The following is an 11,558-nucleotide window of genomic DNA, read 5'->3' on the forward strand; positions in this document are numbered from 1 at the left end:
TAATGAGGTATTAATGGGACTAATATCTATTGGATTGTTATAAATTGTCAATTAATTCAATGGTGGTTTCTGATAGCATTTAACATATTATCAATTTCTTCGGGTTAAGAATGGGTAATTTTATAGGGTTGTTGCTGTTGATACGAAAATACAAGTTGAGAAATCAATGAATATAGTAGGAATAGGATGATGATTTTCGATGCCTTTTTTAAGATATAATTAAGGTGAGAATTTACATTGGTTAAAATGCACATCCAGGAAAAAAACGTGTTTATCTATTTTGTAAATCGCATACAAATTTGCCTACAATGAAGGGAAACTTCAAATATAGTTTGTAATTTAACCAAATATAGTTAATGCAATTTAAACCAACCTACCCAACTAAAATCTAAATTCGCACGACTATTATGAGTTAATGAAGCTTGCCGCCTCCACTATCACCAACTATTTTAGTGGACATCACATCAATATCCATTTCTCAATCTCATATATTGGTAAACACACAACATTCTGGATCTTTATTTGTTGCTATTTTTTTCAAACCATTCGCAAAAGTAGTTGGGATTTTCGTGCATAGGTTTCTCCCGAAAATTAATTTTAAAAATTTTTATTTTTAAAAGCATACTCTAGGAAATATCTCTAAAGTTTTAAAATTTTCAGATCTAACAAAAAACATAAATATAGAATGGCTATAAAATTAAAATCTCGTCAATGTTTTCGACCACGTCAAGAAGATGATATTTTTGACTTATGGGAATTACTTTTTTTAGTGAATATTATTAAAATCCAATAATTTCAAATCATTGTGTTTTGTTTTGGGTTATTTAGTCAAATAACCAAATCCATTGATCTTCCAATTCCAAAAAAACCACCTGATCAAATTACAATTACGGTGAAACTGAAACAGGTCAGCAACAACGAATAACGATGGGTTCAGTTTTTCATCTCTTTCTCTCTAATTTTTGTTAGCTAATACAATGGTTTTTCACCCATTATACAATACAATGTCTTGGTGAAGAATTAAGATTTATATTCCTTTTCCATTTCGCCCAAAAATTAATTTAAAAAAAAAAAAAAAAAAAAGATAAAGAAAGAAAGATTAAATAAATACTAAACAAAGCTGACATTATTGTAAATCTTTTTTTTTTTTTTCCCCTTTTTGGTACAAAATTTTTAATTCTTCCGCTAACCGGATTTATTGCTGTAAGAGTCCTCCTACCATAATCATGCCTCCTCTCAACAATTTACATGTTACTCTTTTTTTTTTTTTGGATACTAACAACGGGCTATATAAACTATAGAGGACAAAAAATTAGTGAGTAAAAAGAATAAGATAGAGCTGAAAAAAAAATCACCTAGAATTTATTTAATTCATCAAAACCATTTTCTTCGACCATTGCCAGCTTTGAGCTTCATCACAAGCTGCTCTCGTTCAGCTTCGACTTCAGCATACTTAAGGCTCATTTGAAAGTAGCGTTCACGAAGATCTTTCAGCTCTGCCTCGAGTGATGCTGCCTTTAGATCGTGTCCATTTTTCTTCACAGCTCCATCTTCACTCAGTTCATTGGATAAAAATCTGAACACAAGCAGAGCATTTTGCACCAGCTGTTAGCATTGCTCTATCAATTTATAGTACGGACATTGGATTTACAAAGAACAAGAAAATAAAATTTTAAAATCTGAAAAGTATCACTTGTACTGACCTCTTAAGCTGTTGTTTATACATGTCGTTTGCCTCCAAAGCCTCGGCTAGTTCATTCTCAAGAGACTGAATCTTCGACAAAGTATCATAATTTTGGTCGTTATCAACCTGAAACGAAAGGAAGAGAAGGTGAAGCTATTGAAAGATAAAATGAGCTGTCGCTGTTACAAAGACATAATTGGCCCATCTAATAGAACTGGTTGAATTTATGTATTACAGTGACATGAACCTGTCTTTGGTTTTGTTGTAGTTGACCAGCTCCCGCAGATGGCTTCTCATTGGTCTGCAGATTGCCATTGTCTTGCTCCTGCCATTTCAGAAGCTGAATTTATAAATCTATATTCAAGTTTTAATATAACTTCAATGAAATCAAGTAATAAGAGACAGGAAAATTGTTGATACAAACCTTCAATTTGTCATGGAGAGAAGTACCGGTAGCAGTTGAATCAGGATGAGAAAGATTTGCAACAGACTCAAGATTATCCTGTTTTATTTCTTTCGTCTGCTTCAATTCCCGTTCAAGAGCTTGAGCCATTTTCATACATTCTTCCTTCTCCTTCTCAAGATTTTTTATCTTTCTCTGGAATTGGCTGTTTTCCCTCCTTATCTGCGCGAGCTCATTTTTAATCACTGCTTCCTGGGAACCTACTGCTTCTCTTGCTGTTAAATCCCCCTCCAGCCGAAGAACCTTTTCCTCGAGGGCAACTTTTTTACGCTTGTAGTCCTCTAGTTCAGAAATCGCCTTCTGACTACTAGAGATTTTCTCCATACATAGGCTTCTCTCAGCCCGAAGTTCTTCGTAATCTCCTGATAATATCTGGAAAGAAGCTTCCAGTCTTTCATTTTCAAATTTGGCCTCATTGAGTGATTTCTTAAGGCTCAGAACTTCATCCCGCAGCAGTGCTGTTTTCTCCAATTGAACCTTAAGGCTGGAAACTTCTTCTGCTACCTGTAACCTCTCATATTCAGAAGCTTTGAGTTTTAACTCAAGCCCTCTAATGGTGCTTCTGTGTTTCTCTTCATTGGATTTAACATCCTCCAACAAATCCAATAGTTTTTCATGGTCAGCCGTCAGAACTTCCTGGTTTTGCTTTGAAGCAGCAAGTTCACCCATAAGCTGTTGCACCTTCGCCTGAGATTCCACCTGGAGGGTATCAAGGTTGCTCTCCAATAATTTTAGTTTCTCTTTGACTTCTTGAAGAGCAGCTTCAAGTAGAGCTTTATCTGCACGTAGATGGGACACTTCAAGTACAGCTTCGGAAGCTGTTCTATCCTTTTCATCTTGAGTCGCAGATATCTGTTCAGTAAGGAGTGCAACCTCCCTTTGAAGGCTCTGAACTTCAACCGTCTTCTCGAAGTACATCTGATTAAACAGACTCTCTTCAGTAACAACTTTATCTTTATGCTTTTTGTTTTCATGAAGCAATGCATCTAGTTCTAGGTTAATGGCTTTCTCCTTTGAAGCAATTTCTTCCAGCATTGAAGAATATTTTTCTTCAAGTGCTTCAAGTTTCTTTGACATATCAGCAAAAACATTTTCTGATTCTCCCAGTTCAGCTTCCAAGACTGCACAGTGTTCATGCAACTTCATTTTCTGCTTTCTTAGCTCTGCATTTGATTTCTGCAGTAAACTACATTCTTCAATGAGACTTTCAGCTGTAGCTTGTAGCTTTGGATTTGCTACTTTCAGATATTCACATTCTTCTTGAACTCCAATCCATCTTTTTTGCGAGTCCTGTAACTTCTGTTTCATTTCAGCTTTCAGAGCCTCCATTTCAGCTTCCAATCTTCTTATCTCATCCTGGAGATCCTGAGCAAGAGATTTTGAATTCTCCAATTCCAAGCGACTTGACTCTCTGTCATTAGTCAAATATCTTAGCTGTGCTTCTAAGCCACATATCCGTTCAGACAACTGTACATTCTCTTCTTCTACTTCATGCAAGTGAACTTCCAGGTCATGTTTGCCGCCCTCTAGCTCAGAAGACTTGCTTTCAAGAATCTTGTTGGCTGAAACCTGAGAATACATGTTGCTATTCAGCACCATCATTTCATTACGCAAATCATCCAAGTGTTTAGAGTTGGTAGTTCCTTCTCTAAGCATCGTCTCCATACTTTCCTCCAACAGGGCTTTTTCTTTTTGAAGATCAGAAAGCTGAGTTTCCAGCTCTCTACAGTAATGTCTTAGAGCATTGATCTCTTCTTCTTTCAGCAAATTCTCAGATTTGAGCTCATCTATCTGAGACAACAGTTCCTTAGCAGGATCTGTAGTTTCAGATTCATATTCTGCATCCTGAATCTCTACTTCCCGAGTGTACGTGTTTTGAGTATTTTCACATGCATGAGGACCCTGCAAATTAATCACTCCTTCTGAGTTTTCCCCTGTTGCTCCGACTTCTTTGTTAGATTGAAGTTCATCCTCATCAACAGTAATTTTTGCTTCAAAAAACGTTTTCAGCTGGATAAAATCTTTCAAGATAGCCTCAACTTGCTCCTTTTGAGTATGTAAATCTGTACTCGTTGAAATTTCTGACTTGTCAAAGCCATAACTACACGCAGTACTTGCATGAGGAATAAGACCAGATTGTTGCTTCTTTAGCTGGTCTAAAGAGAGTTGAACCTGTTCATATAACTCAGAGAGCAATTTCGAAATTTCGATGGAAGTATCTGATTCATAAATCTTACACTTTGAACAGACAACTGCAGGATGATCTTGAATCTCAGTTTCCTTTTTCTGGTAAAGTTCTAGCTGTTGTTGCAGAGCAGCAATTTCAATTTCCTGCTTTTCTGCTCTGGAGCGACAACTACAGAGTTCACCATCAAGAAAACAAACTTTGTCCTTGAAAGCTTGCAACTGGTGCTCAAGGTCATCTTCATGCTTGCATATTTGAGACTTCAGTTTTCTTCCTGCAGATTTAGATGTAAAGGCAAAATTGTTCCCCGCACACTCATTTGATAAAGATTTAGAAGAGGCATCTGACGTCACAAGATCCTTTTTTGATTCTTTGAGCTTGAACAGAAGTTCCAGGTTTTCCTCCGTGAGTTCATTGCAATCCCTCTCAAGTTCCTGAATCTTCTGTTTTAGAACATCAACTTCTACAACTAGATTGTGACTATCTTTATTTTCAGAAACCATTACCTTCAATTCTTGAGCATTTCGAGCCTCAGATAACTCAGCTTCCAAATTGATGATTTTTTTCTCTTTTTCAGTTATTATAGCCCTCCACTTTGCCTCACAGTCCATTAGAGTTTGAGTCTTTGAACCTCGTTCCAGCTCTACCTCATGGTTTTTTTCCTCCAGAGATCTTTCCAGAAACTGAATGGTACTCTCCAATTTCTTTTTAACATCCAGTAACTGCTGTAGCTCAAGTTCTAGCTTCCTCTTATCCTCTTGTCCAACCTCAGCATTCAAATCTCTTGTCGGGTGTTCGATAATAGTTCCTTCCATATCTGAATCACAGGAGATTTCTCTCATCTTCTTTACTAAAATCTGCTCAGTTGTATTCATTTGCTTATTGTCTTCAAACCCTTGGCCATTCATTCTTACCTCAACTTCTGGTTTTGTTTTAGAGAGACTGTCAATTTCCATTTTCTGTTTCTCTACAGTCTCTTCAAGTTCCTGAAGAATGGAAAGAAGTTCAATGTTTGATTCTTGCGTCTTCTTTAGCTGCAGCATCAAATTTGTGTTTGATTCTTTTTGAAACTTTATCTCATCTTCCAGTTCCTTCAGAATTTTTTCCATATCTTCGGCCTGAAACTTCAAGTTCTCAGTAGCAGTTGGTTGCACCTGTGATTCTTCAACCAAGATCTTCAGCTGCTCAATTTCCTTATTCAAGCTATCACATTTAGCATGTGATTCTGAGAGCGCAGTTTCAAGGCTTGCTTGACGTGTTGATTGCTCCAATGATTCCTTCTGTAGTTTCTCGAAATCAATCATTAGCTTTCGAGCATTTTGTTCCCACATCCTAGCTTCAGCACGGAGCTCCTCAATTGTAACTTCTGCAGCTTCCAGAAGGTCTTTAGATGAACCAGCACTCCGTAAAGTTGATGAGGCAACAGCACGTGGAACTCGATTGAATTCTTCTCTTTGAGTTTGAAGATGGCTTCCGGAATTTACAGCTTTTGAATTAAAGGACGACTGGTTTGACCGAAATGGATCATGAAAAGAATAAGAGCTATAAGGAGAACTATTTTGAGAGCCAACTGAATCTTGTCTTCCAACCAGATTGTTCACTACTCCACTTGAGTAACTTAGAGGGGAAAAATTTTCCCTGCCAGAGGAGCCCTCTACAGAGTCAAAGCTATTACGAGAAGCTGACGGTGAGAAGCTCATGTTCTGCAGTGACAGAAAAAAAAAAAATCATTAACCACATGAGAGCAAAAGCAAAAGCAAAGGCCGTGATAATATTTCTAGTGGCGATCAAAGTACATGAGATATGTATCAAATTAGCAAAGAGGTCTTTGGCCAATTTTTCACTTGAGTATTCCAGTGTTTCAGGAAAGCATATAGTAGGTAATATAGATAATTGCAAAACATGTTTTAATCAATGTTATATCCACAAATATATTGATGTGTAAGATTGGAAACATATTATGGAGCACAAACTACAATCATTAGGAAACTTTATAAAACACTAAAAATAATAGTCACTAGAACTAAGTCAACAAAATCACAGCTTGATCCCACTAAATGATTTATATGCAACCAAAATCATTTCCGTTAACAACCAAAACCACAGAGTTGTCTTACATCATATTGTCGAGTCCATGCTTCAGATGGATAGAATGGTATACTTCATGATAACCAGCAACCATGGGTTTGAGTCCATCTATATACAAAAAGGGTGATAAAGAAAGACAGGTCTTCAGACCCATGATATGGGAACTACAATGAGTAACTACTGAGATCACAGATTAAAATCTCTATAGTAAAATGCCTCATATATCAGATGACTCTACACCACAGTGCCAGCTTAATATGAATATATGTATTAATTCTTGAGTTACAAACTTGAAATACAAACAAGCTCAACATCATAGAAGAGATGGCACATCAAATCCATTTTCATTGTCTAGAGCGAGAAAATTTTTGGAATTACAGATATGAACATGGCAGAAGGTGTAATGGTAAACTAACTGTTTAAATATCAAACTAGAGCTTTATGAGAGGAAGGTGCCATACCCGACTACATGGTTCTCCTGCTTGAGATGCAACATCCAAATGGTTGCTAGATGAAGATCCAATACTCCTTGTGAATGTACCATCAGAAACATCTGATTTGTTTTCCAACTCGTCATAGTCAACATTCACGTCCTCCATATCTGAATTTGTGTCTTTCCACTGTTCATCCCTTTAAAAGGTGCAGTAACTCTTTCACAACCACTGAACAGAAAGTTTAAAAAGTATGAAGTTTCTCATTTAACTGCAAACCTGAGTTTTGCTCTGGGTGTTAGGCACTGAACTTTAAGCTGTAAACAAGAAGAAAAATTTCATCAGATAAGAGTTTACAGTCAATAATTTAATGTACCCAATTGAAAATACTCATTGACAGGTAGCTAATATATCAGAATACCTTCCACATAACAAAAAGAGCGTGTAAACAGGACCACAGTTAAAATTATACAGATTCAACTGATTTCTAATTCCAAAGAAACTGAAGATGCTTAAGATGACTCACTTGTAAGCTCGTCCCACTATTACATTTTTTCAATGGTAATGAAATAGGAATAAGACTTTTTGAACTCATGTAGCTTGCTAAATTGACAAAAGCCTCGCCAAGGATGCCGGATCTCGATGACCCCTACAACAATTGTCATTTCAGGTTGACTGTATTAGTTAATTGACACTAAATCAAATAAATAAAGCTTCACAATAACTACCATAAACATCACACCATGGAAACAACAAACTTAATGACGCATTTTTCAACAGCTTTAGATGCATCATCCGGTTGACTCCAAATAGACTCTGAAAAAGTCTCAATCCATTGGCAATTTCCATTTCGTGCCGTTGCTTTCCCTGACTTAGCTATGGTTTTGCCTGTCTCTACAGAGATAATAGATACAACAAGCTTGTCCCATCCTTTGGGAACCTGCAGTTGCCAAATTACACAATATAAAAATTGCAAAAGAATTGCTTAACAAATAATAGAAGGAACATAACCTCTTAAACTAAATAAAGTTTCATCCAGTGAACTTTTTCCACTTAACCACCATGCTAGTTTCTTGCAATGCCAAATAAGACCTCATAAACCACAATCAAAACATAAGATTAAAACTACCACAAGGCTGAATTTAGCAGGCTAGAAATTCAACCATAAAAATGGAGGCAATGCCCTTTAGACAAATTATAATAGGACATTTTAAATGTACCAGATTCCAATTTCAAAACTTATAATTCAAACCTATTAGGAATACAATAAGCACAATTTTCGCAGAACACACATATATATGGGCAGATGTTTTTACTAGCAAGTATATTTTAATTTGTTTCAGTTACACCCTTACCCCCAATTCGTCCAACCTTAATGTGAGCAGATATTCATTTCCTTTTCTAATGAACTAATTCATCAAACAGACACATTATTGTTATTAAAGGCATGCTGACTTCAATTAACTCATTTTTTTTTTTTTTTTTTTTAAATTAATGATATGGCTAAACTTATTTCTTACATCCAAACTAATACATATATTATTGTTATTATTAAAAATAACAAACAATGTATTAAGTCGACCTTTAGTCAACGAACCATTAAGTTGGTAATCAGAAAACAATTTTCAATAGCAAAGAAAAAATCTATAAATTCAAGCTGTATTCTGAGTGCTCTTAACATATACATATAATTTCTGAAAACATTTTACACATTTAAATTCATATAAAATAAATAGAATCCAAAATTTTGAGCCGTATCTTCAAAATTTTCAGTATTCGGAAACAGTTTCCCCACACACACACACATATATATATAAAACACAATCCAAAATCCTAAACAAAACTGTTCTTAAAAAAAATTCAACTGCACCATTTCTTGCGCCATTACAACTTCGTACAATAAATATATATTTATTAAAAAAAAAAAAAGATAATACAGAATACGAAATTTTGAGCCGTATCTTCAGAATTTTAAATATTCGAAAACAGTTTCCAGATTATAAAAATAAATAAAAAAATAAAAAAATCCAAAATCTGAGTTGAAGACGCGCACGCTATAAAATCTGAATGACTTTTCTTCGTGCTCAGATTTCAAACTGCACACTAATTTTCAAATAATAAATAAAACAGTTCTTAAAAATAATACATTCAACGGCAACATTTCCAGCGCCATTACAACTTCAAACAACAAAAATATATATTTAAAAAAAATAGATGAATGAGTAAATTGACGAGAAGTGAAAGTGAACCTGAACAGCCTGAAAGTTAGAGAACTTGAAATCGCATTTCTCTCCGAATTTATCCGATTTGTGTTTGTGTAATCTGAACATTGTTTTCGTTTTTGTTTTCTTTGATTTCGTTTTCAGTTTCAGTTGTTTCTTCTGGATTTCATAGAGATGAATATGATGAAAACGGAGCAGTTTCACATGGTGTGAGACAGAGAGAGAAAAGAGGAAGACTGTGTTTACTTAACAATGGAGAGAATGCGTTAGCTGTTATTTCATTTGTTCCTTGCCGAGATGTTGTTAACGTTTCCCATTGGATATTGTTAATTCTTTCAATTTTTTATTTGTTTTTGCAAATTTATCCTTGTTATATAGTTTATTTCATAATTCTCCCATTTTTTATCTTTTTATGAAATTTTCCACAATTTTAACGTGTTTTTCATATTAACCCAAAAATGAACTCACCTTAATGAAAATTTTCAGATAGCTCATCCAGAAGTTTTTAACGTGCTGACCAAATGTCAGCGATCACTGGTTAGCTTTGATTTTTCCCTTTAATAATGATATCCTTAAAACCTTCTCTCACAACCCCCGGCATAATAACCCTATAATCTTCTCTCACAACCCCCGGCATAAATAACTCATTATTGGTTAGTATGCAAATGGGCAGAGACTCGTACAATTTTATGAGCTGTCATATCGGAGGTTCTGAGATTAGGTTGTAGACCTAACATTACTCTTTGCCTTTTATAAAACAAATGTTGATAGCTTTAGTTTTTGTTTCACATATTTAAAACTTTTTTTTTTTTTTTTTGGTGACTAGAGGTATCCAGGCCAACTTGTACGCACCTTAACTAATCCCCTGGAACCTTGGAATTGATAAGCAGGCAAATCTCTTTAATAGTCACTTCTATTAACAACCAAAATGGTTCAAACTCAGGACCCCGGGCCACCCAGTGGTGGTTCACATTTAAAACTTCAAGAAGTGTGTGCAAGAGAATGCCAACTTACCTTAATACCTCATATGGTGTTGTTGATGTTTTTGAAGATATTAATATTATATTTTTTTAAATCTTAGACAAGAATAATAATTTTGAATAATATGATAATGAGAAATTTGGGAAATCAATAGGGACGTATACCATTATTTACTATAAATTTATGCATATAAAATAATAAATATGACTTAAAAAGGTGATTACATATTTGCGAAATTTACTTCGGTTCTAAGGGAGGTAGGATTTTTATTACCTTTATATGAAGCGTATATTATATTCCATATATTATACTATAAAGTTAGTGATATTTGGTATCACATTCATTTTACCTTAAATATTAAAAATTGTCAAAAAAAAAAAAATGTGGGTTTGATTGGGACTTCATTAAAACAAGATTTTCAAATACAATCTTAAACACAATCAATTCTAAAAGGAAATATAAATCATTTTAACTGATTGATTAGAAATCATCAATATTCATTACAGAACTTCAAAAGGAAGACTATTATTACATATTAGTATTAAATTCATTCTTTTTAGTTTAATTAATAAAAAATTGTACTTCCTTTTTGCTTCTTTTTTTTTTTAATAAATATTATATTAACTAGAAGACCATGAAGTTGATATTTCATCAATGGCCCACTTTGGGCCCAATATTGCTTCATACAGGCGAATAAATTTTGACATAAGAGTGGCACTGCTGCATTATTAAAGTTGTTGGGTTTGTTTTGTCACCCATGTGTTTGGCAAGAAAGCGGTTACCTCGTCTAAATTTTGGGAAATTAACATCGTAACCCTTAACTAGCGTTTTTGTTGGTTAAATGTAATGGTTCAAGGAGTCAAAGAATTATTTTGAATATATCATTAACACATTTGACTAAACGATGAAAAGTTTTGGCCAAATTTTAGAACATCGATTGAAAGTTCTAGTTATAGGATTAATCGATTTAGTACTACTGTAATTCTTGAATATATAAATGGTCAACTGTGTGACTGAAACTGCCAACTAGTTATTCAGTATTTCTATTCTACCTCTTGTACCGTTATATTTAATTAGTAGATTCTCTATTGGGGGTGGAGTAATGTTATATTTACACCACTCTTTTACACCATTTTCATTACATCATGATGTGACATATACGACAACCACATAAATTTTATTATAATATTAAAAATTCAAAATAATTAAAAATTTGTATGGTTATGATATATGCCACATCATGATGTAATGAATATGGTGTAAGAGAGTGGTGTAAATGTAGCATTATTCTTGGGGTGTCTACGATAGTTTCACCAAAACTTGAGGGAAATTTTTTTTGCACCAAACCTAGGTGTGACAACACATTGATTTTATGTTTTGCTGGTGAATCACTTCAGCAAAGATTTCTGTTGTGCTGATAAGGAATCAAACAACCCACATGGGTTTTCTCCAATTTTAGTTGAGTAGGTAAATAAAAGGATAATTTTGTTTTTTTTTTTTTTTT

At 34.3% G+C, this 11,558-nt stretch overlaps 1 protein-coding gene across 1 annotated transcript; it reads right to left on the bottom strand.

Annotated features, from left to right (window-relative positions):
* Window positions 1-1,257: 1,257 nt before the first annotated feature.
* On the bottom strand, window positions 1,258-9,301 carry LOC116123609 (myosin-11-like). Its single transcript, XM_031409359.1, has 9 exons — window positions 9,101-9,301; window positions 7,594-7,791; window positions 7,378-7,500; window positions 7,131-7,168; window positions 6,882-7,050; window positions 2,109-6,035; window positions 1,932-2,009; window positions 1,704-1,810; window positions 1,258-1,576 (listed from the first exon to the last, which is right to left on the bottom strand). The coding sequence occupies exons 1-9, from the start codon at window positions 9,179-9,181 to the stop codon at window positions 1,375-1,377; spliced, it is 4,923 nt and encodes a 1,640-aa protein (XP_031265219.1). The 5' UTR covers window positions 9,182-9,301; the 3' UTR covers window positions 1,258-1,374.
* Window positions 9,302-11,558: the final 2,257 nt, after the last annotated feature.

Source organism: Pistacia vera, unplaced genomic scaffold (genome assembly GCF_008641045.1).
Source record: "Pistacia vera cultivar Batoury unplaced genomic scaffold, PisVer_v2 Contig1431, whole genome shotgun sequence".
Taxonomy (NCBI): domain Eukaryota; kingdom Viridiplantae; phylum Streptophyta; class Magnoliopsida; order Sapindales; family Anacardiaceae; genus Pistacia; species Pistacia vera.

Coding starts and splice junctions, on each gene's coding strand:
- LOC116123609 (XM_031409359.1), bottom strand. CDS start 9,181: ATGTTCAGATTACACAAACACAAATCGGATAAATTCGGAGAGAAATGC. Junction 7,051..7,130: donor ACACCCAGAGCAAAACTCAG/GTTTGCAGTTAA, acceptor CACCTTTTAAAG/GGATGAACAGTGGAAAGACA. Junction 1,577..1,703: donor TATAAACAACAGCTTAAGAG/GTCAGTACAAGT, acceptor GCTTGTGTTCAG/ATTTTTATCCAATGAACTGA.